Below are 24,315 nucleotides of genomic sequence, written 5' to 3' on the forward strand. Positions count from 1 at the left end.
GGAAAAGCAAAACACCAGTGCGAATCCTCCGCCGGCCCTGTGCGGGCAGCGGAGCCGGGAGCTAGCCCTGCTTGCCCCAGAGCCGAGCGCTGCTGGCAGTGGCGCTGGCCTGGCTCGCTGACCTGCGCCAGCAGCAGCTGCTGCAGCAGGCAGAGCTGTGGGTCGCGCGGGCTGGGCCCCGAGCCAGGAAGCACAGGAGGCAGCAAGCTTTGGTCATCATCTTTACCAGCCCGGTACAGAGCTCTGAGCAGCTACTCGGCGGCAGAGGGTTGTTTGCTTTTTTTGTTTTTTTACAATCAAAGAAATCAAAATGTGACCCAAGTTTACAGAAACAGAAATCGAGGCTCTACCCCAGAGCCCAGGCCCTCAACACCAGCTCGCGGGGCAGCCGGGCTCCCCCTCCCGCTGCAGGGAGCCCCCAGTGCTGCTGAGCCCTGGCTCTGCCTGGCAGCAGGGCAAGCGCAGAGCCGCCCCGGCGACAACGGGGCCTCAGCCTGGCTCTGCGGCAGCGCCTGGAGTCCAGGTGCCGGCCAAACCCCCCCTCGCCACGGGCTGCCTCTGCCCCTGCAGGCACTGCGCTCCGGGCAGAGGTCCTGCTCCTCCCAGCCAGCGCCGTGGGAGTTAGCTCCTCCGTCCAGTCCCTCTGCTCCTGTCCGAGTCCTACCAGGGCCAGCTGAGCCTCCGCTTTGCTGTGGCTGAAGCCTTCCAGTTCCCTCGTCCAAAGTGCTTTGATTCCTCATGGGCCCGGCTGGCCGGGAGCAGAGCGGCTCCTCCAGCCGGGAAAGTGAGCCCCGGCCAGGCAGGGCCGCGCGTCCTCCCGCGTCCTCGCCAGCTGGCAGGGCGGCGCGTCTTCAGCCCCCCGCGCTCCTCTCTGCGTGGCTGCTCTGCTCCGCACGCTCAAACCAAGCCACAGCCCGGCAGGGAGGAGGTGCTGGCTCTGAGCACAGGCCTCGAGTCCAATAAAAAAAAAATGCAAAATAAAGCTGTAGTACTTAGGAAAGTAAAACCAACACCATTTTTGCATAAATATCATCAAGGCCGTGGAGGCTAAGGCTGTTTGCTTCCTGTATTAAGTTAATTGCCAGTTCCACACTCATCCGTTGACCTGCCCGGGTCCCTGAGAGATTTGGATTCCTGTCCGCGGGGGCACCAGTCCTGCAGCTTTCTCCTTCAAGCTGTCTCTCCCTGTCTGTCTGCAAGGCAAGAGGGAAGATCCCATCAGAGCTCCAGGATATTCCCGTGCTGCCCCTCTCCTGCCGCAAGCCCAGCACCGCTCAGCTCGCCCAGCTGCCCCGGGGTCGCCCCCAGCCCCGATATGGGCCACGTGCTGGGTCATCTCACCCCGCCGTGGTGCTCCCCAGCCCAGGCAGCGAGCGCTCGAGCCCTGGGGCTCGGGTAGCAGCCCTGGCCCCATCGCTGCCAGGGCAGCCACAGCGAAGGAGCCCCAAGCAGATACAGCGAGAGCCCACGGGACGTCCCACGGCAGCCGAACCCGGCCAGCGTTAGCCACATGGGGGGGGGGGGTCACCGGCCCGAGGCTGCAGGCAGCCCCAGGGCGCCCCAGCGTTCCCGTCCCCACATACCTTGTGCAGGGAGGCTCCGTGCCGGCGTCTCCGCGGCGGAGGACCCAGCGGTGCCGCCCTCGGCTGCAGGGGCCACGTTCCCAGCCACCTCGCTCTTAGTCCTGTTCTCTTCCGCCGAGAACGCCTTGGCCTTCCCATCCGGCAAGGGAGAGCCCAGCGCCTCCGTCCCCGGCGCCTTGGAGCTCAGGGGCGACGGAGTCGGCCCCGGGCCGAGCGAAGGCTTCTTGGCTACGGGAGGGGGGATCTTGCCGGGCTTCCGGGGTGCTTGCGCCTTGCCAGGGCCCTGCGGGGCGGGAGCTGCCGAGCGCTGCCCGGAGAAATTCATGAGCTCGGCCACCAGGTTCCTCTTCAGGTCGGCCTGCGCCTCGGGGCACGAGGGCGTCTCTATCACCAGCTTCTTGGAGCTCTTGGCAAAGATGAAGCTGGCGGTGGAGGCCGGCGACTTGTGCAGCGGGGACACCTGGCCGTCCCCGGGGGGCCCCTCGGGGCCAGCCGCCGCGGGTCCCGGCAGAGCCGCCTTGCTGCCCGGGAGCTTCTCAGCCAGCCTGGAAGCTGCCGGCTCCGCGGCCTCACCGGAGGACAAGGCAGCAGCCTTGAGGTGCACGGCGTCGTGGAGCTGGTTGGAAGGCACCGCGTCTTTGGGAGGAGAGGGCTGCCGCGTGGACAGGGAGCGGCGGACGGGCTTCTGGGGCACCGGCTGGGCCGGCCGGTCCTGGGCGCCGGGGCCCGCGGCGGCCGGCGGCTCCACGCTCACGGAGCGCAGCCGCACCATCTGCAGCAGCGAGGGCGTGACGATGGGCAGGTTGGCGTCCTCCTTGGGCATGGGGCCGCTCTTGCTCCGAGACGCCGGCTCCTTCCTGGCCTCTGCCCGGGAGCCGTTTGCCGCCTTCTTAAGGCCGGTTTGGGCCGGTGGAGCCGGAACCGCGGGCAGCGGGAGAGGCGGAGCGGGGGGCACGGCTGGGCCCATGGCTTTGCCGGGCAATGCGGCGGCCTCGGGAGCTGGCTCCGCGGGGGAAGCCAGCAGCGCTGTCCCGCCCGGCGGGCCCTGCTGCTGGATCCGAGAGGAGACGGAGGCTGAGAAAGACGGAGCCACCGGCCCACGCCCCGGGCTCGGCGCCCGCTTCTGCCCAGCCAGCGGCTCCCGCGGGGCATCGCTGCGGGGAGACGCGGCAGCCAGCTGGGGCTCCGGCAGGGGCAGGCTGGAGAAATAAGCCTCATCCGGAGGGGGGAAGTCTGCCATGGACAAGTCCTGCTCCTCGGGAGCCGGCGGAGGCGGCGGGGGCCACGTGGCGTCCGCGGGAGCCTCGCACGTGCTCTCCGGGCTCGCCTCGGCCTTCTTCGCCGGCGGCGGAGGCGGGTGGTAGGCGGGCGGCGGAGACGGCGGCGGGGACTTGCCGCCGGGCTTGGCCGGCGTCGAGGGCTCCCAGGGGTCCGGAGAGGCGGCGAGGGGGCCGGCGGGCTGCCGCGGCTTGGTGGGCGGAGGGGAGAAGGGAGCCGGGACCTTGGGGTGCGGCGGGATGACGAAGCGGTCGGAGCGGCTCTGCGGGCAGGGCGGCGTCTCGGCGGTGGTGGCCGGGTCCGAGGCCGAGGAGGAGATGGAGGTGAGGGAGGACGAGCCGGAGAGCGCGGGCGACTGCAGGGAGCAGACCCGCTCCGGCTTCTGGGGCTGGGCCCTGCCCCTGCCGGGAGAGGCGGGATGGGGGCTCAGCCCCTTGGCCGGCAGCGTGGGCGTCCCGCTCTGGCTGGAGTAGCCGCTGGAGGGGGACAAGGTGCGGTCGGAGCCGTCCGGGCAGCTCCACCTGGCCTGGGCCGGGGGCTCCCTCAGCACGGCCGCGCTGCCCCGCGAGGCCTCGGGGGAGCCGGCGGCGGCCAGGCGCTCGGCGCGGCCCGTCTCGCTCGGCGAGAAGACCTCGTCCTCGCCCGCCGGGCTGGCGGGCGCCGGCGACCAGGGCGCGCCGCTCTCCCGCTGGGGCCGCCGCTCGGATCTGGGCGGCAGCCCCAGCGCCTTGGGCTCCCCCTCCGCTTTCTGGTGCAGCGAGTAGGTCCGGCGAGGGGGAGCCGGGGGCTTCTTCATCTTCCTGAGGGAGACGCTGCGGGCCGAGGAGCGCTCGCTCGCCAGGCTGGCGGTGTCCGAGCCCTCGGCCTGGCTGCTCGTGCTGTAGGCGGGGGACGCGCGGCCGCTGCTGCCCGCCGCGCTGCGGGGCCCCGTCGCCAGCAGGCCGCGGGCCGTCGGCGCCACCGCCGCCGCCGCGGCCCTGGAGCCGGCGAAGCTGGCCGAGCTGTAGACGCTGAGCCGATCGGCGTCGGCGCGGCCGCCTGCCTCGGCCTCGCCGCGCGGCCCCCCCTCGGCCTGCCGGCGGTCGGAGCCGCCCTGCGAGGAGATGGTGGAGCTGTCGGAGACGATGGTCTCCGTGGACTGCGAGTGGCTCCAGTTGTCGCTGGAGGAGGAGGGCTCGCGGCTGCGGGCGCTGCGCTCCGAGAAGCGGGCGAAGGAGCGCACCGAGGCCGGGCTGGACGCCAGGCTGCAGCGGCTCAGCGTCCGCACGCTGCTCCGCGTCAGGGCCACCACGTCCACCATGGGCGGCAGGATGGCGTTGGGGATGATCTTGGACATGTAGGTGCCCTGCGGCGAGATGGACATGACGGGGCCCAGCAGCTCCGGGGCGTTGGCGGTGGTGGTCATGCCCGGCACGGCCAGCGACTTGGGCCTCGCCATGGGCGACAGCTTGGCCGCCGTCTTCCTGCCCAGCAACGTGTCGTCGTAGTAAACCCGGTCGATGTGCTTCTGCAGGGCCGTGTCCGCCTCCTCCAAGACTCCCAGGGAGACGCGGGCTCCCCCGGGAGCAGCCGGCGGCTGCAGCTTCCCGTCGATGGTGGGGATGCGGATGGAGTCACCGGAGACCTGGCCGCCGTTCAGCAAGGGCTGCGACACCCGGCTGCCCCCGTGCCTGGCCTGCCCTTGGCCGTCGGCAGGACGTCCCTTGAGCTCCCGGCTGTTCCTGAGACCTGGGGGCAGGGAGAGACGAACCCCGCGTGATCCCAGGGCGGACGCACCACGCCACGGCAAGCAAAGCCCAAGGGACGGGACGGGCCGCTAAAACCCGCCTTGCGCACGATGCTTACCCAGCTCCTTCTGGACGTGCTGGGGGATGCCCAGCACCGTTGTCCTCCTCTCCTTCCTCTTCTTGCCAGCCCTCTCCGAGGATTTGGGGAAGGAGTCGTGGGGCCGGAAGGTGGAACCTGCGAGAGGCATGAGCGGGTCCAGCCGGGGCGTCCCCAACGTCCCCAGCCCCAGCAAACCCCTCGCGCTGCCGGAGACGCTCCGGGACGAGCCAAGCTCGAGGCACCCAGCAGCTGCCAAACAGCTGCACGGTCTGAGCAGGGAGGAGATGGTGTCCGTCCCTCCGTCTGTCCATCTGGCTCACCCAGTCCCACCCAACGCCTGCAACAGCCTCTGACTCAGCCAGTCGCTCCCGTCTCTCCGAAAGCCCCCAAATCCCCACGCCAGCTCGCGGCCACACCAGCTTGCAGCCCAGAAGCCCCCCAGGTCTCCCCCCAGGCTCCCCCGGACGCCCTGGCCCCCTCGCACCCCCTTGCCTCCCCCCCGGCCGGGTACCTTTCCGCTGGATCATCTCGGAGCGGATGGACAGGGCGTCCTCGGAGGCGCTGTCTGTGGCGCAAGAGGCCGTCCGGCTCCGGAAGGAGACACCGTCATCCTCCGAGGATGCGCAGGACTGCGGGGGGAGGCGGCGGGGTCAGGGGGGCCCCGGGCTGCGGGGAAGGAGCTGCCCCGGCCCCGCCTGGCCCCTTCTCCGCCGCAAACTGACTCCACAGCCCGGCGCTGCGGAGACAAAAGCTGCTCCGAGGGCCAAAGGCTGAGTCAGCCACGCCGGCATCCAGAGTCCTCCCACCCGGAGCAGGGCCGGGAGCAGCCCCAGGGACCCCGCGGCAGCCCTCGGCACCGCGCGGTGCCGAGCCCCAAAACCGCCCCGCGGCTTCGCCCAGCCCTGCCGCGCCGGGGCCTGGGGGGCCGCCACGGGCCGGGAGAGGGGAGCCGGGCTGGGGGCAGCGACCCGGCCTCGCCGGGGGCCCCGCGGCCGCCCCTCGGTCCCGCGGGCGTTGCTCGAGCCGGGGCCGTTGCGCGTTCCCGCCCCCGCGCCGCGCTTCCCCGCCCCGGGAATTGCCACCAGCTGGAACGTGCGCAGCCAGGATGAGCCATCGCGTGGCCGAGGCCCAAGCAGCTGGGCCCCATCTCCGGCTGCTCCCGGGGTAACCCCCGCCGGGCCGCGGCACCGCGCCGGGCCTCGGTTTCCCCACTCGAGGCAGAGGGGAACAGCCCCGCTCCGGCAGGGCCTGCGCCGGCCCTGCTTCCGGACATGGCTTTCTGTGCCCCCAGCCTCCATCCCGGGGATTTTACAGCATCTCCCAGCCCTGCCGGAGGTCGGGATCAGACACGTCCGTGTGAATCACTTCCCCAGACCTCCAGTGCTGAGCGCAAGCGCCTCGGCCCCGCTCAGCCGCCCCGGGGAGCCTCGGCACCGCTTTCCCCTCGCCGCCCGCTTCCAAAGGGTTAAGGAGGCCAAGAGCCAGCGGTTAAAGCAAACAGACCCGGGCGAGGCGCCGGGAGCAGGGTCAGAGCCCCGGGAAGCAGCAAACCCAACCTCCGCCAAAAGAGGGGGAGTTTTTCGCCCCTCCGCAGCCGGAGAGGGGCCCCGCCGTGGGGCTGGATGCGGGCGAGGGTCCGCGTCGTGCCGCCCCGTCTCCCTCGGGAGAGACGGCGGCCACGGGGGACACGGGGGACGCGGGCAGGGCACAATGCGCCAGCGTTGAGGACAGGGCCCAGGGGCAAAGCGGATAACACGGAGGAAGGGGCAGCCCCTGCCTGCGCTGCCGGACACGGGCCTCCTCCGCCAGCTCCTCGCTTCCAGCCACCCCAGGCCCCTCTCTGGGCGTCTGCCCCATCCCCTGCCCGCGGCTCTCCCTCGATTCCGGCTCCGCTGCCCCAGGTCTCCCAACCCCCCCGGCAGCCCCACGGGGCTGGGACACCCACCCCGAGTGCTGCCCCGGCCCCAGCGCCCGGCTCGGGGCCCTCGCTCACCTGGAGGCTGTTGGTGTCTCCATGGTCCCAGGCACTTTTGGTCTGCTTCTGCTTTTCTGGAGAAAGAAGAAAAGGGGGGATCAACCCCTCCGGAGGGGCTGCGGGAGCCCGGCTGGGCTGAGGGGAGGAAGAGGAGGAGGAGGAGGAGCGGGGCAGGCAGCAGCCAGCCAGCGAAACGGCTGCGGACCTCTGGCAATGCCACCGGCACCGGACTCTGGACAGCCCCGACCGCGCCGCCCCCAGGGCGTCCCGGAGCGACGTCCGTCTGGGGCCGGGCGCCCGCGGGGGCCGGAGGCACCTACCCTGGTGCTGCAGGGACTTGAGGCCGGCCTGCGCCTGGCTGTGCAGCTCCTCCAGGTGCGGGGGGCGCGCGCTGGGGAAGAAGACGTTGTCGGGGCATTCGTCCGCCGCCGCACACGGCGCGCTCAGCCGCTTGTCGCCGTCGGGCTTGGCAGCGCCTGCGGAGGCAGAGGGGGTCAGTCCCGGTCCCGGGGGGCGGCCGGGCTCCGGCGTGGAGCATCCCTCCCCTCACCCTCCTCCGGGCCGTGTCCCTGCCTGCGGCATGGCGCTGCCAGTTGTGCCGGCGAGGACGGGAGCGTGGGGTGCACGAGGGGACCGGCCCAGGGCATCGCACCAGCGGGGACCGCGCCATCACCACTGCACCGAGTTGGGCACGGCGAGCCCCGAGTCCCGGCCGGGAGGCAGATGGGGACCACAGCACCCGCAGCTGCCCGGAGCAGAGCCGGGAGCGGCCCCCCGCATCGCCCCGCTCTCCGGTCTGGCACTGAGCAACCGGCCCTGCCATCGATAGGGAAACTGAGGCACCGCTGAGCCCGAGCCGGATGGGGAACAGCTCTTCCAGAGCTGGGAATCACCTCCTGCGGAGCGGGGTGAGGGGAAGCGGGGCCTCCCCAGCGTGCCGCCCCCTCCCAGCCCTCCTGCCTCCCGGGAGCCGGAGCGGGGCCTGGGACCGATCCCTTTTCCAGGCCGATCAATAGGCTGGAGCCGGGCTGTCTCGCACCGCAGCGGTTCCTCCCCGCTCCGCCGGCGCAGCACAGCACAGGGACCCAGCACCACCCGCCACCCCGGCAACTCCGTTACGGAGCAAACGAGCCAGCGAGCGCGTCCCGGGTGGGGGGGGGGGGGGAGCAGGGGCAATTAAACAAGGATGGAAAGACGACTATCCTCGCTTTTGCACCACCTCCGGGCCTGCAAAGCAGCACAGAAAACCGGGATTCGCCCCCCATCCGGGCAGGGGGCGACCACAAGCCGGAGACGCAGGCGGGGGGAACCGAGGCCCAGCCGGGGCGACGCAGGGACACGGACACCAGCCCGGCCGGCTCCCGGAGCGAAGCCTCAGGCTCCTCCCGCCTGGGCCACAGCAAGCGGAAAAAACCAACTTCACGCCGGAGAAAGGAAGGGAGAGGACAAGCAACGGGGCAGGGCCGGAGGAAAGCAGCACGGACGCCTCGCGGCACGCGCCGAGCCGCAGCCCCCGGCTCCTCCGCGGGCTCCGAGCACACAATGGAGCCGGCTGGAACAATGGATCCGGCCCTGGCGAGCCGCGCGGAGAGCCCGAGGCTCTGCCCTCTGCGCCGCCGGATCGGGGAACCCGAGACACCCCCAGCCCCACCGCTACCGTCCCGCTGCTCGTCCCCCCCTTTTGCAGAAGCCCTTCGCTCCCGCAGTTTCGGCAGCCCCTTTCCCCATCCCTCCCCACCCCGAGCCGCCTTCCGGCGGAGAGGAGCGCCGTGATTTACGCCCTTAACGTCCCAGCGAGCGAGGGTGACCTTTCCCTGCCTCCCCGCCGGGATGGGGGGCACCGCGCGCCCGGGCAGCCGCTGCGCCCGCCGCCGGCGCGGGGTCCTGGCGGGCAGGGGTGGCGCGAGGACAAGGCGCTGCCTCCCTCCATCCCTCTATCCCGCCATCCCCATCCTCCACAGCCTCCGCTCACCCTTCTTCTTGAAGAAAGCCAGGAGCGAGGAGAGGTTCCTGCCCATGAAAACCACCATGCTGCCCAGGGAAAGGCTCCGGTTCTGCGGGACCCCCGGGAGCGGGGCTGGAGCTGCCTATTGCGCCGGGCGGCTCTGCTCCGGGATCCCGGCGGCCGCCTCGCTCCGCACGCGGGAGGACGCCCGGGCAGAGATGCTGCCGGCACGTCCGCGCGGGGAGCAGGGCTGGGGCAGGCTGAGCCGGCGGAGCGGGAGGGAGCGGAGGGGGACGGCTGCGCGGCGGCACCGGGGGACAGCCCCGGCCGCTCCCCCCCACCGCGCGCCTCCTTCCCGGCGGGAGGAAAGCAGGAGCTCTCCTCCCCTCCCGCACGGATGCTCCCCGAGAGCCAGGCGCCCCCGGGGCCCCCCGTCTCCCACCCCACGCGCAGCCGGAGGGATCGATCCTGCCCGGCTCCAGGGCCGGCAGAGACCCGCGGGCTTCCCTGACTCCTGCCCCCAGGGAAGCTGCTCTCCCGGTGGGAATCCCCCCCCTCCAGCCCTGCAAAGCGCAGCGGTGCGGCCAACGGGGAGGAGCCCGGAGGCTTTTCCCCCCCGGCAAGCGCCCGGCCAGTGCGGGAGCCGCAGGGGCAGGCACAACACCCCCCCCCGCCGCCGGGCCACGTTCGCTCGGAGCCCTGCACGGCCGCCCATCCTCATCCTCGTCCTCCGGCGCTGCTGCATATCCATGGGGCCGCGGGGAGCGGGCGCCTAGGTCGGGCAGCCCGGCACCATCTGGCAGGCGCCGCGTGCAGCCCGGGAAGGCCGCCGGCAGCTGCGGCGCCCCAGGCACGAGGGGAGTTTGCTAATTCGCTGCCGCCTGCCTGGCATCCCCGGCCGGGCACCGCGAGGGTCCCCAGCCCAGGTGCCGCAGGGGGAGCAGAAAGCGCTCCGCACCCCTCTCCAGGCCTCCCCCAGCCCCATGGCCAGGATGGAGCAAGGTCCCAGCTCCCCGTTGGGACGCATGCGTGCACACGCATGTTCCTGCATACACACACACGCCTGCACGCACACGGCTCAGCTCCGGAGCCTCGGGTCTGCTCCAGGGACGGAAACCCCGCCACCTCCCCCAGATCAGGCTAAGAGGGATGAGCACGCTGGCTCCGGGGAGCTTCCTCCCTCCGATCCGCCGAGAGCCCCAGGCGCAGGTCAGCCAGTTCGATGGCACCGGCACGCGCAGCTGCATGCTCATGCGCGGCGGGTTTACAAGGACGTTCCTGGGAGCAGGCAGACACATCCCTCCTTCCCGCACACAGCCGCTCGCCCGCGAGCTTTCCCCGATGTGCTTCCCTCTCCCAAATGCCTCTGGGAGAGCAGCCCCACGGCACATGGCAGCACAGAGGCAGGATGCCATCAACCAAGGGGCGATCCAGATGGGACGCCGTAGCCGAGACCCAAGCCAGGAGAGCACCGGGAGCCCCGGATAAGCCTCGTGCCGGGAATGCAGCGGCACATGACCGAGGCCGCCTCTTTTCCTCTCCTTCCCTGTGACCTTGGCTACCTCTTCCTCAAGCTGTCCGTGTCCCAGCAGCCTCACCCGGCTACAGAACGGACTAGAGAAGAGGCAGCCGGGAGGGAGGAAGGCGGACGGAGAGGCCCGATCCCGCGGCGGAGGCAGCCGCTCTCGGCAGCTGGGGAACACGGCGCAGCTGCAGCCTGTGCCGGCAGCAACCTGCCCGTGCGGAGCCGGCATCCCGGCCCTCGCGCATTCCTCGCGACGCGCCCGGATCGCCCCGGCCCTCCGGCTCCCGGCACTCCTCTGCTCCAGCACATGTCTTGCCCGCACATGGCAGCGGGATCCTGCTGGAAAAGGAACCCGAGGCCCCCCCGGGCCAGGCACAGCGGAGCACCATCTCCGGGCGGCCCGGATGCACTGCCTTCAGCCCTGCTCGCTCCGCTCCAGCCGGCACCCTGCTCCGGCAAAGAGCCGGGACAGCAGCAAGGCGACGGGAACGGGAAGAGCCACATGACGGAGGGGGCAGAGCTGAGCCCCCGGAGGAAGCTCGCTGGGGCCCCGACGGCCCTGGATCCGGGCGGATGCTGCACAGTGGGAGCTGGCCAAGCTCCCTGCCAGAGCCGCCTTAGCCAGGGATGCTGCTCAGCCGCTTCCTCACGCACGGGGGTGAACGGGAGCTGCCGCCTCCCTCCGCGCGACGCCTGCACCCCTGCGCCCGGCGGGCTCGGCCGCGAACATCCATCTCCGCCTGCACAGCGATGCCCCGACTTGCCTCCTCCGGCGGCGGCGGCGGCGGCGGGTCCCGCGCGGGAGGCAGGAACACCCGGCACAGCTCCCTGCGCCCCCGCTGACTCACCCGACAAAAATGGGGAGGAGGAGGAGGGGGGCGCGGGCGGGCGGGAAGGGGGCCGCGCGGTGCCCGGAGGGCGAAGGGGAGGAACCCGCCTCCGCAGCGCGGCTCCTCGGGGCTTTTGCAACTCAGCCTGCGATTTCGTCTCCTCCTCTCCGCCGAGCCGGGTCCCGGCAGCACCCGCAAGCCCGGCTGCGGCGCCACGCGGAGAGCCCACGAGGCCGGGCACCTCCCGCCGCTGCTCCGCAGGCCCCTTCCCACCACGTGCTGCTCTCAGACTGGGACCAGCAGCGGGAGCTGCAGCCGTTTGGGGACCGCTCCTTCCCTCCGTGCCGAGGAGGAGGAAGAGGAGGAGGAGGAGGCAAACTGGATGCTGCAGAAACGCCAGCTGCAAGCGTGAATGAAGCCAGAGCAGATGCCCAGCGCGGTGGCACCGCTAACCCCAGCCCACAGCCACGGGGACGCTGCGGGGCTCCCGGCTCCACCGCAGCCGAGGAGCCGCCGATCCTCGTCGCTGCATCCGCCGCCCCGGAGGAGAGGGCAGGGATCCTGCCCTGCTCCCGGCCGATTCGCCCGTGGTGCCTCGGAGCGGGTCGCTCCAGCATGGCCCGACGGCAGCTGCCTGCAGACACGCGCTCGAAGCCGCTTCCGAAAGAGCTGCTCATTCGGGATCCTCCGGGTCCCCGTGCTCCCGGCTCCCCTCCGTCGGGGGGCAAAGGGGGCCTCTTTGCCGGGAGCCGCAGCCTGGCGGGGGGCAAATAGCGGGTCCGCGCTAACGCGGGACTCGCGGCCGAGCGGGACACGCCGCGGGCCGGGGCTCGCGCCTGGCAGGACGAGGTGCAATAACACTGACCGTGGCTCCAGCCCCGCGGCCCCTCGCAGTGCCGCCGGCCGCCTGCTCTCCTCCACCGCCCGAGCCCTCGCTCCAGGGCTGATGTTTCGGCCAGGAAAACGGCGCCGCAAAGTCAATAAACACGGCCCAACCTGAACTGCTGCCTCTAATCTCAAACACGATCCCATACAGAGGCACGAGCCAAATTAATTTCGAATGCAAAAGCAACTTGGGTCTTTTTCTTCCTCTAAATTACAGCGCAGAAAGCCACCCGAGCGCCCCGGCTCAGGCAGCGCGCGCAGCACGGGGGCGAAACCCCGCCGGGGAGAGGCGGCAGCCCGGCCAGTCCGGCAGGCCGCCTGCAGCCACGGTTGGCGGCAGCGCTCGCGGCAGGGACGAGCGGAGACGCAAAAGCACGAAGCCACTTTGCTCCAGGTCCCACAGCAAACACGAGAGCCCTGGTCCCACACTGGCCACCAGCGCGCACCAGGCTCCTCCAGGCACTTTCCCCTTTTCCCACGGCCTCTCCCAACCCCACGCCACCCCGGCCCCACTCTGGGACACCGGCTCCGCGGAGCCCGGCTCTCCTGCCCCAGCGAGCCTCAGCCTCCCTCCGCATCCCCACCCCGGCGCTTGGCCCCTCCTGGGAGAAGCCACCAAACAGGTTTGAAGGCAAACACAGCTGTTCCCGGCCAGGAGCCGGATCCGGGCGGGAAGGGCCCGGCAGCCTGCCGGCAGCCCGGCGAGGGCGGCCGAGCTGAGAGCAATAGCGGGATCCCCGAGAAGTGGCGCCGGCTCAGCAGAAGCCGCCACGGGGACGCACCACCGGCGCCTCCTCCCTCCCTTCGGAGCCGGGCAGCAGAGGTGCCCGTCGCAGCAGGTACTTTGCTCCACGCGGAAGCAAAGCCTGGAAAAACATCAGAGGCGAGACGAAGCCGGGCACGGTTCGCCGCGCCTGCGCCCACCGTCCTGCAGCCAGCACCCAGCCCGGACCCCGGCGCAGGGAAACCGGGCCTCTTGCTTGGCCTGGCCGGCGAGAGGCAGCGAGGAAGCGGATCGCCTCCGGCGCTGCCCGCCTGCCCTCGGCGGCTCCTGCCGGGGCTGGAGCGGCCCCAGGAAGGGAGCAGCGCTCGCAGCAGCAGCAGCGGGACGCCGGCCGGCGGCGCCCGGGGAAAGCGCCAGGATAAACCCCGGAGCCGGGGCGGGCCCCTGCCCTTATCTGCTCTCCCGGCTGTTTGCGGAGCCGGCTCGGCGTGAAGCCGGCACCAAGGCCTCCGGCCGGAGCCTCCGCGCCGCCCTCCCCGGGGCTGGCGGGCAGCACCGAGCCCCCGCGGCCGGAGCGCCCCGACCCCGCTGCCCCCAGGCGCCTGCCCCGGCTCGCCGGCGAGAGCGGCCGCGGGTGCCACCGCCTCGCCGCGGGGCTCCCCAGGGACGGGGGCCTCCCACGGTGGCACCGGAGCCGGCCGCATCCCAGCTGACTCCGCTCGGCACCTCGTTTCCCCAGGGTGCAGCCGGGCCCGGAGCCGCGTTCCAGCGCCCTGACTCAGCAGCGCCTGGCGCGGCCGTGCCGATAAGGAGCCGATAAGAGGCTTCGGTCTCCGAGGCGCTCAAGGACTAGCGGGGACCTTCCCCAAGCAGCTCCCGTGGGAGACGGCGCTGCGAAACCCGAGGCAGGGCATCCAGCTCGGAGCGAGCCGGGCCGCGCTCCGGGGAAGGGGCAGCCGGGAACGGGAACGGGGCGTCCCGCGAGCACCGCCGCCCGCGTCGGGGATCAGGTTGCAGGCAGCCACCGGCGATCCCGGCTGCCGAGCAGCTCCCGGGCTCGCGCCATGGCATTCCCCCCCCCCGGGGGCTGCTCCTGCCCTTTGGAGCGGCCGGTGCCTGCCCGGACCCGAGCGGCCCCTGCAAAGGACCCGGGTGCAGCGGGGCGAGACTCCAGCACTGCACGCCGCCGGGAGAGCGGTGCCGTCGGCACGAGGTCCCGGAGCCAGCTGGGGCGGAAGGGACAAGAGGCAGCAGCAGAGCACAGGGGGATAACGGAGCAAAGCGAAAGGAATCAGGGAGGAAAAACCCCCGGACCATTCCATCTCCTGGAAAAAGGTCCGGGGAAGGGCACAAGTGCCTGGAGGCAGCGACGAACCCCTTGCCGAGCGGCGGGGAACAGGCTGCCGCGCACACCCTGCCCCCACCGGCGAGCCCGGCTGCGCCCGCCGAAACGCTGAAGCGACACAATGCGAATTCTTTGGCTTTGTGGCCTCCGTCCCGTTGCCATGGAGCCGGGGCAGAGAACAAACAGAACTCGCCCCATGTTTTCTCTGCACCTTCTGCCCCGCGCCCTTCGGCCTCCCTCCTCGCCCATCGCCCCCCTCTGCCTCGGCGGCGGCCCCGGCACGCTGCCGCCTTGCCGGGGACGGTGCCGGCGGGAGACGGGGGCCGGGACATTCCCCGGCGGCCCCCCAAGACCCCCGGCGGGCGGCCAGCAACGCCCCGACCCACCGGCGCGCGACAAATCCCTAAGGAAGCGACCGAAGTCATCGATGAACCAGCCCAGACCGGCTCCAGCGGAACAGCCGAGGTGGAAAGGAATTCCCACGGAGACGACTGCTGCCGGGCCGGGGCTGGCCGCGGGATGCTCCGAGGGCGGCGCGGCCGGGAAGGGGCCCTCGCTTTGCTTCCCGCTCGAGCCCCGGGCAAAGGGATCTCCCGCCAGCGCGCCGGGACCCGTTTGCTTCGGTTAACACCCGCTCAGCGTCGACACGTCACTAACGGTTCGGATAAAAGGTCCTTGCTGCGGATGCGACGCGCTCCCGTCGCCCCTCGGTTAGGGGGCTACGGCTTGAGAGGAGCACCGAGTGCTCCCGGCGATGCCCGCGACGCGAACCCCGACGTCTCCCGCTTTTGGGGGAGAAGCCACGCACGCGGAGCCCCCTCGGAGCGCGGCTCCGTCCCCGCGGCCGAGCGGAGCCGGAGCTGCACGGCGCTTGGTCCCTCCGCAAGCCGGCGCCGGGGTCGGAGCCAGCCCCGTGGCAGGTTTACCCCTCCGACCACCTGGCTGGGCGAGCCGCTGGCGGGATGCACGGACAGACGGACGCAGGGACGGGGAGAGGTCGGGGCCGGCAGATCCGGGGCATCCTGGCAGGACTGGCAGCAGAAACGGAGAGAGACCAGGAGCCAAGCGAGCCGGTTAACGCCACCCCGACCCGCCAGCCCCGCTCCGACCAACCCTTTTCCCAAGGCGGGTCGAGCCCCCTCTCCCTCCCCGGCGGCGCTGGGCACCAGGGGACAGTTCAGCCTCGATGGGACAAAGTTCCCGCGAGAGATGTTCCATTGCTCGCGCGGCGCCGGGCAGGGAGCTCGCGGGGACAGGGCAGCCCGGCCCTGCTATTGCCATCCGTGCATCCAAGGCTGGCGCGGGGCTCTTCCCTCCCTGCTCCGGGGAAAAGAGCTAACCCCCCCCCAACTCCTCCCGGGCTTTCGAGCTGCATCCGCGGAGCCGGAGCAGGAAGAAGCCGCGGGAGCGGTGCCCCCGCCGGCACGTTGCTCGGAGCCGAGCGCCGCCTCCGCCGCCGGCCTCTCCCCCTCCTCGCCACGCAGGACGGGGGCGAACACGCAGAGCGGAGCCGGGGCGGATGGAGACGCGGCTCCCCCCTTCCCAACGCTCCTCAGACCCGCCGCAGAGAGGGAAACCGAGGCACGGACAGGGAGACGCCCTGCTCCAACCGCTGGGCCGCTGCTAGGAAAAAACAAGCGGGTGAAAATCATCCCGACAGCGCAGGACCGCCGCGGGCCGGTCCCGGCCGAGCGCACAGCGTGCAGCGCAACCCCCGCGCGCCCCGGAGCTTGCGTCGGCTTGGGCGAGCCCGGGGAGGCTTCGCCCCCGCGCAGCGGGTCAGGGGACCGGGATCCTCCGGGGCCGGCAGCGATGAGTCCCCCCATCCCCGGGCTCAGCGCCCGGCCCCAAACCCCGCCAGCACCCCGCGCCCGGGGCGAGAGCGGAGGCGACAAACTTCCCCCTCCAAAACCGCCCGGAGCCAGCCCCCAGCGGCGCTCCGGTGCCGTGTGCCAGGACCCCCGCTCCTACCGGCCCGGAGCCTCCCGGCGCGGCCGAAGAGCCAGGAGGAGCCGGCCTTGGCGGCCGCGGGGCTCCTCTTGCGGTGCGCGTTGCCCATGCCGCCGCTGCCGGGCGGAGGAGGCCGGGCTCTACATGGCCGAGCCGGAGGGGCTCCGGCACAGCTCCGGCGAGCCGGCGCTCAGCTCCCGGCTCCCATCGCTCCGGCGGAGCTCGGCTCTCGCAGGCCGGCGCTGCCGGAGCCAATGGCACAGGCAGAGAGGAGGGGCCTCCCGGGAGCCGCCGGGATCACCCGTCGGCTCCGATGGCGCCCTGCCAGCCCCGTCGCTCCAGCGGGGACACGCCGGGCAGAGGGGGATGCCGGCCCCAAACTTTCCCCGCGGCGTTCGGCGCAACACTCCCTGCTCCCACCAGTTTGCAAGCTCGGGCGCGCTGCACCGACCGCGCCGCCACGCACAACACCCCTCCCGGGCCGGGGCGCGTCCAGGCCCCCAAACCCAGCCCCACCGGGACAGGACCCCCCACCCAAACCTTCTCAAAGAGCAGGAACGCGGCGCAGACAAGCCCGGAGCAGACTCCCGAGGACGCGGGCTGGGTCCGGCCATTACACAAAGTCACGGCGAGAAACCACACGATCGCACGCCGATGCAGCCCAGCTCGCTCTCTCCACGGACGCTCCTGACTCTAGCAGAGCGGGTTCAGGCCGGAGGAGCCGCGAGGACACTGCTTCGGCACAAGACCCCCGCCACCGGCGCCCCTTTCCCACGCCCTCGGCACGGCAGCCGGCTCGCAGGCTGCACCCCGGCTTCACGGCTTCTCTCCCACCTCGTGACCCTGCGCCAAACGCATGTGGTTTTGCGAGCAGGCAGCCAGCTGCAGTTGGCACAAGGGGAAAAAAATAAAAATAAAAATAAAGAGGTCTGTGTAAGGGCAGCTCAAAGCAGCGCTGGTGTAACAGAGACGAGCTCTGTACAGACAAGCCCGGAGACTGCAGGTTTGCAAGACGCACTAATCCCGGGAAGCAGCCTGGCGGAGGCAGGCCCTGGGTGAAGCGCAGCTCTCTCTTCTGATTTTTAATTAGAAGATTAAATGCTGCGAGGGCAGGGAGGGGTCAGCTGGTCAGGCGGTGGGCAATTCCTACAGGTGGTGTTTATGTTCCTTCGGTGATTCATCGGCGACTCGGATAAATAGGAAGGATGGTTTTGCGGTAAAGGCACAGGACAGACCGGGGAGGTGATGGAAAAAAGAAAGAGGCAACTGGCAGCTCTGTCCTGACCTCCCTGGGCGATCGGCAATAAATTCATCCTTGGGCTTCGGTCCCCTTCTCTGCCGGGGAATTAACGACGTTTCGGTTCCTCACCGGCTCGCTTTGCTGCCCGAAACAGGGTCTCGGGGCACTTGCTGGCAGCGCTGCCGCGGGCGATGCCGCACTCCTCCCCTCTCCTCGGGGACGCGCTGGGCTTCTCTGCAGCCACATGCAACAGTTTTTCCAGCGAAGTGTTTTTACTTCTCTTCCCAAGAGGAAAGGGAGAGGCTCGGAGCCTGCGACGCTGCCCTGGATACCGCGAGAAACTCGCCCCTCCGCTCCCAGCTCCAGCACACGGCGGGCGAGCGCGGCCCCCGGGCAGCACCGGAGCTCCACCGCCGCCAGCCGCGGCGAGCCCCGGACAGGCTCGCAGCGCTCCGGGGGGAGGCTCCAAGGGGTCCTGCAAGGGAGCCGGGAGCAAAGTCCACATTCGCCACGAATATCGAGTGGCTCCGCTGAGCCGGAATAGCTGTCGGGGAGCAGCTCGCAAGCGCACCGCAACCCGCCCTGCTCCAGGCTCTCCCGGGTTATGCGCTGCAGTCCTCGCCCTCTCCGGGGGCCTTTTTCCACGTGGGCTGGGAATGGCACTGTCAGCTCCGTATGGCTGCAGGTCCCGCTGACAGCGCGCCATCGCCCCACCGCTCAGGTCCTGCTCCGGGACGGACCCTGTTAGAGACCCTCTGCCCCGGTCACCTTCACAGAGCGGCTGCCCCCATCCCTCCTTCCGGGCTGGGGTTTAATCACCCCGCACCCAGAGTCCCCTCGGAAAGCGTTGCAGCCGCCAGGAAGCATTCCCAGCTGCCCCAGGCCGCCACGCGCACTCGCCTCGCTGCAAAAGCGGACGGCGGAGAGGCCAGCGACGACAGGGAGCACGGAGCGAGGGACGTGCCCGACCCCGGCGCTCTCCAAGAGAGCGGCCCCCTGTTTATTCCCTGCAAAGGCTCCAATAATAGCAAGGAACTAGGTGGGTCAAGGAAGCCGATAATGAGATACGGATCTTGTCATCGCTTCGTGACTGCTTCCAACGCATCCGATCTTCGTGAAGTCGCAGGCTCCCCCCGTTAGGCCGGCAAGCCCAAGCCCCGAGCGGCAGGGACGCCTCTGCGCTGCCGCGAGCGAAGGATTAGTCCCCCCGCGCCGTCAGGCCGGGAATTTTCTAAACCTGATCCTTTCACCGAGCGAGTGCCGAGCGGGAGCTGAGCTGCCCGGATGAGAACGGAATTCAGCCCTTGCTCCCTTAACGGGGAAGTACAGCTCGGCAAGGCAAAGGTAACGCAAGCCCCACTTGAGATCCCCAATCATTAACAGAAATGCATAACCAGGAGGGTTTCGAACGATTTCCTGCTGGAGCCGGAGTCCAGGCCGTCGGCACCGCATACGCCTCGTGCCGCACTGCTGGTGACAGCTCTAACGAACGCCCACAGGAGCCGGAGTTCAGCTCCGTGCTCTGGTTAAGGCATTCGCGTGCTCGTTGCTGGAGCGGGAGGCACGGAGACCTGCCCCGGGCTCCCGCTCCCGCTTGGCAGGTAAATGCTTTTTCACTTCATCTCTGCTCAGCTCTTCACCTTCCAGTGGCTTATGTTCCCATCAGCGCCGGAGTCAAAGTCAATGATGATATTGTCTTATGAAATAAAACCTTCCTGCTAAAAAGAAATACGACTCCAGCGAAATAGTTTTATCGGATCTTATGGAACATTATTTGCAAGAGTAATTCTTCCAGTTGTCTCCAGGTGGAATAGCTGTGGTTGAAGACACACCTCTCTTTGTTCAGCAGAGCAGCTCACAGTTTCCAGTTCGGGCCAGCCACTGGATTTCTGCTGTTCAGATTTTCTGAAGTGTCACTCTTTGCCTTTTACAGATTAACAAATTCATTACCGCGTTCGTGGAAATAATCCCAGGGAACAGGAGACGCGGGGGGCCTGGAACGCCTGCACGTCTCCGTGGCCTCCTTCATCTCAGCAGAGCCGAGAAGCTCGGGACTAAAATACCAGCACTGTGTTTACACCACACAGTGACACTTCTGCCATATGGCAGCAGAAGATAGATGAAATCAAGTGCTCGGAGAGATTTCACATCTCAGTTATTATCAGAGCAACGTGCAGGAACTTCCCGCCCGGACACGCAGCGGCATTGCTGCAGCCCAGCCCCGAAGCGCCTCGAGTCCTAACGCACACCTCCGTCATCCCACGTCCCCACGGCTTCGCGCCCGGCACACCGATCCGTCACATCCGAGTCCCCACCGAGCTGCTGCAGCTCGCCGCTGCACACGATAAAGCAATCGCGCAGCCTTCAGCAAGCACTCCCTGGCGTTATAAAGCATTTAAAGCTTTATTTTTAACATCACGGTGACCCCAACACGCAGGAAGTCTGTTGCTGCTGGAATAAGCTGGCACCGAAAAAAGAAAGCAATCCTAATTAAAAATTTTTGGAACATCAATTCCTTTACTTCATAAGGGGATTAAGAGCAATATTGCGAAACCTGTACAAAGCAATAGCCAAAAACTGGACTAACCCCCCACATACACACCCCCACGCAAGAGCAGCGCGCTCGGGCAGCCCTGCCGGAACGAGGCACAGGAACCGCGCATTCGCTTTCGCAGCACTGCCGAGGGTTAAAAGGCTGCCGCGATCTGTGTGGGTTTGCAAGCGGCGCTCGGAGAGCGAAAGAAAAAGCTTTCAGCTTTCTTGCTCCCAACTGAGAAACTTCACACAGGCACCAGTTTTTTCTCCAGAACAAGTGGCCTCGCACAGCATATGAACCAGCGCAGGCAAGAACCGCCCCGGCAGGACCTGGATTTCTTGCTTCGTTTTAGACCATCTGCGCAGCCTTGGGCAGGTCACTTGACCTCCCTGTGCCTCAGCGCCCACCCCAAGGGGTTAATAACCCTCTTCCACCTCCCAAGGTTATGGTGGGAATAAATGCATTAAGAACCGAGAGGTGCTCTGATACCATGGGAACAGGGGCCAACGGAAGCGCTTAAAATAGACTGCACAAGGTAAAAGGCCCTGAGGGAGAAGAGGAGACGTGCCATGGGTCCATCCCGCTTCCCGTGGTCCCCGGTGTTACCCCGTGCAACGATCCAGCTGAAACGCGCTGCTTTTCCCAACGGTGCTCCTTTAACTAGCACACCTTCTCGCACGGGGGCGGCCCAAGGAGTTAACTCGTTTTCCATCTCTCGGGTGCCAACGCAGATTAGAGCGATAGGGTTTCTCTCCCTCAGCGAACAGGAGCGAGGACGGTGGCCAGGCAGCTGCAGAGGAGCTCTGACAGCCGAAAAGCAGCAGCCAGGACGGAGCCGTTGCGCAGGCACAAGTCAGGGCTCTGGCAGCAGCCCGCCTCGGCTGGAGCTGCACAAGCAACATCGTCGGAGGCAGGAGAGAGGCCGGGACCTTCGTCAGGACGGTGGAAACGACACACTGGAGCAGAGCGGCCCGACAACGTTTACGACTTGCAAGAGGAAGCGTTTCGCGGCGGAGTCACGCCGGCTGCTCGTGATTTGCACAGCAAGGGAACGCTACAGCAAAAGCTGCTTGGGGCCTTCATCCCAGCCTGTAAACTCGTGCAGAAGAGAGCATCCAGGCAGGAAGCAGGAGCGGACTTTGTCCCATATCTCTGGACTTTCAGCTGGGAAAGGAGCCTTGTCTGCTGCTGGGCATACATACAGCCACCTCTGCCCAGCGGCGTCCCCCCCCACCCCACCCAGGGAGGGGGCCTGAAATCTGCCCATTAGCAGGATTACTGAGCCTTTCCTCTAACCAGCTCAGCTGTTTGAGCGGCCAGAGATGGGATTTCTGATTAGATGGACCATTGCTTTGACCCAACATGGAAACGCTTTCATTCTTCTGCTCCCATGATCGCAGTGCCGAGCAGCTCAGACCCAGCTGACACCCAGATCGTGAACAGACAGATGCCAGGACTCTCGGGGACTAGTCCCGACCCCCGGCTCCCCTGGAAGGGCTTCCCTCGCTCCCCATGGATCCTCCTCAGACCCCGCACGGCCCCCAGGAAATGCACCTAAAGACACAGCAGGAGAAAGACGAGCGCGGCTCTGCAACCGGAGCCTACAATGACTTGCTTAAGCTCTCCTCTTTCTCCATCCCCCAGTTTCCAGCCTCATATTTGGAAAAATTCCCAGGCTGGGGCAGAGCACGCTGCCTGGCTGGCCGCTGTTGTGCGCACGCGGCCGCAGCCTCCGGGCAGGTCAGCGCTTCGCGCGGCGGCAGCCCAGCGTCACCCGACTCTGCACCCGCACCGAGCATCAGCAGCCGGCAAAGAGCTCGGCGCTTCCAGAGCTGTCACTCTTTCCACTTCCGCAACGTGACCCAGGCCGGAGCGAGCGGAGCCCTCCCGACCTCCCGGGGAAACGCCACCAGCCCCGTTTCACGGGGAAGGACGTTGAAAGGCAGAGCCCGACCCGTCCAAGGTCACCCTGCAGCCAGCCCGGAACGCAGCCCCGCTTCCTTGTTCCACAGCCCGGTGCTTAATCCCCCGGCTCATGCCGCTTTTGTGGCGATGCCCTGGGGAAATCCACGGCCCAGCGGCCGGGCTAGAGACGGTTAAGCAGGGTGGGGCCCTTGCTGCTCTGCAGGCTGGAAGCGAGCTGTTATTAGCACAGGGAGAGCGATTTAATCAGGCACGCAAGCTGCAACCATTGCACGTCCGTGCCGCTCCCCGGCTCCGCACCTCCGAGCAGCCGCGCTGCGGAAACGCGGAGCGTCGGCCCGCCGGCCCTGAGGGGCCTGCCCGGGAAGGGGGATGCTCCAGTCCGCCAGCGCAGCCGCAAGGAAACCCGGAAGGCGAAGGGTCCTACATCCCCCCCCCTCCTCCCCGCGCGCCCCTTAGCACTGCCCACCGCAGCCCAGCCGCCAGGCACGTGACGCGGGGACGGCGGTGGCACCGCGCGGCCCCTCCGCCCCGCCGCAGCCGCGCCGCGCGCTCGGACCGCGGGAAAGCAGGCGCTCGGAGCGGCTTTCCCAGCCTCGGGGGTGCTGCCCGATCCACCGCGGGCGAGCAACGCGGTGACGGGTCCCAGCCGACGCCGACGGCGCGCTGCTGCGGAGGGGCGGCACGGCAAGCAGGCTGGACGCCAGGGCCGGGAGGTCTCCGTGCCACAACCCCGATGCTGGCCGTGGTCGGATCCGGGGTTCCCGGTTAGAGATAAGCGGGTGAACGCTAGCGCTTCGAAAGCCGGGGTGACAGAGCTGGTGTGGGTGTTTGTACACTGCAGAGAGGACTATCGCACTCCTTGGCGTGTTTTTTCTGCTCAGGTTTCGGCGGTGGGCCCATCACGGTGGTGTCCGTGCATTTAGGGCCAGGAGGAAGGTAGAGCCAGACACCGGCAGCATCTGAGGAACCTCCGAAGCAAAAGCGCAGCCTCTTCCAAAGACCCTCTTGCCTCCCATGGCCGCTCCTTCCTTATCGCAGATCTCAACGCGCTCCTCGGAGCAGTAAACACGCCTGCGTGCAGTCACGGGTACCTGGAAGTTAACTCCGCAGGGCAAACCAAGGAGAAGGTTCGAGGCAACGGCATCCGGTTCGAGTGCCACGGAACCGGCCTCTCCCTTGGCAAAAGCGAGGAGAGGAGGCGACAGCTCCTTTTGACGTGCCCTGCAGGAAGAGCCGCCGCATGACGTGCGCGCTATCCCTAACGGCACCGGGCGGAAGCAGCCGAGCACACCTCTGCCAAAGGGCGACACCTCCAGCAACTCTACTCTTGCTGGGCCAGGCCACCTACTACAGAAGACAACTGCACGGAGAAGACAAGCACGACGGGACGTGCCATCACCCACCACCCTGCCGGGGGTCTCTGGCCACGGGACGCAGGGCTGAGCCCCCGGCTCCCCCTAACATCACCCCAGGCAGTGAAAAGATGATGCCTACGGCAAGTTCAGCTGCAGGACGAGCCCCGGGGCCAAGAAGGAGCCAGGACCCTCCCCAAGGGCTTTCTCCTGGGCCCCTGGCTCTCAGCTGGAGGCAGGGATGTGCCCAGGTGGCCAAGGACAGCACTCCACGAAGCCAGCCCAGGGTGGGGGCTGTATCTAAGACAGGAAGGGCCACACCTGGAGCACACGGCAAACACCCTCCCAAGGAGGAGGAGGAGAAGGAGGAGGAGGAGGAGGCGTCGACGGCAGCGGATGGCATCGTTCCAGGTTTCCCTCAGCCCCAGTGACCTTCTGACTCAGCGGAGAGCAAACCTACCCAGTGAACCAGCAACATCCCTCAGGGCAGGGACGAGATTGCACCGGGGCCTGCCGTTCCCTCCGGAGGGAACCGGATCTGGCCTGCTGCTGCGGCCACCAAAACGGCGGCCACCTCAGCTACTATGGCCACCACCATAGCCACCTGCTCTTCAAGCCCCCCTTGGCCACTTCGGCCACCTTGACCACTATGACAGCCCCCTCGTTAGCCACCATCAACTGCCACCACAGACACAACCTCAACCGCCCTCAACTGCCACCACTTCAGCCCCTCCAGAGCCACTTCAGGTGCCACTGTGGCCACCACCTTGACCCTTTCCTTGGCCACCTCAGCCAGCACGACCACCACCTCGGCTCCACCCTGGCGACCAACCACCTTGGCCCTTACCATTGCCACCACCTCAGTCCCTCCCACGGCCACCACCTTGGCTCCTCCACGGCCACCACCTTGACCACCACCTCCGCCCCTCCTTGGCCACCACCTCGACCCTCCCCAGCCACCTTAGCCACCACCCCGGCCACCACCCCGGCCCCTCCGGTGCCACGTCAGCCACCTCCCCGGCCCGGCCCGGCCCGGCCCCGCGGCCGCCCCTCACCTCGGCCCTTCTTGCCCCGCGGCTCGGGGGGCGCCTCGGGCGCGGTGCCCGGCGGGGGGCTGCCGCCCTTGCGCCGCCGCCGCCGGCCGCGCAGCCAGCTGAGCGCCCGGCGCAGCGAGCCCGCCTTGGCCTTCTTCTTCCGCGGGGCCGCCTCGGCGGGAGCCCCGCCGCCGCCGCCACCGCCGCCGCCCCGCTCCGGCTCGGCGCCCGCCGCAGGTGCAGCCGCCGCCGACATGGCCGCGGCGGGGAGGGGGGGGAGCGGAGGGCGCCGCTGCCCATAGGGCCGGGCCCGCCCGGCTGCCGCTGCCGCTGCCCCGGCTCGGCTCGGCTCGGCTCGGC

General features: G+C 68.9%; 1 protein-coding gene across 3 annotated transcripts; it reads right to left on the reverse strand.

Annotated features, from left to right (window-relative positions):
* Positions 1-208: 208 nt before the first annotated feature.
* On the reverse strand, positions 209-24,211 carry NHSL3 (NHS like 3). Of its 3 annotated transcripts, none has more exons than XM_067311638.1 (7): positions 23,977-24,211; positions 6,984-7,139; positions 6,682-6,737; positions 5,200-5,317; positions 4,707-4,823; positions 1,584-4,589; positions 209-1,193 (listed from the first exon to the last, which is right to left on the reverse strand). In XM_067311638.1, exons 1-7 carry the CDS (start codon positions 24,209-24,211, stop codon positions 1,171-1,173), a joined length of 3,711 nt encoding a protein of 1,236 aa, XP_067167739.1. In that variant the 3' UTR covers positions 209-1,170. The 3 variants fall into 3 exon arrangements, with proteins under 3 accessions (XP_067167739.1, XP_067167740.1, XP_067167741.1); XM_067311639.1 differs by lacking the exon at positions 23,977-24,211 and adding an exon at positions 15,889-16,051; XM_067311640.1 differs by lacking the exon at positions 23,977-24,211 and adding an exon at positions 8,636-8,852.
* Positions 24,212-24,315: the final 104 nt, after the last annotated feature.

Source organism: Apteryx mantelli, chromosome 27, assembly GCF_036417845.1.
Source record: "Apteryx mantelli isolate bAptMan1 chromosome 27, bAptMan1.hap1, whole genome shotgun sequence".
Classification (NCBI taxonomy): domain Eukaryota; kingdom Metazoa; phylum Chordata; class Aves; order Apterygiformes; family Apterygidae; genus Apteryx; species Apteryx mantelli.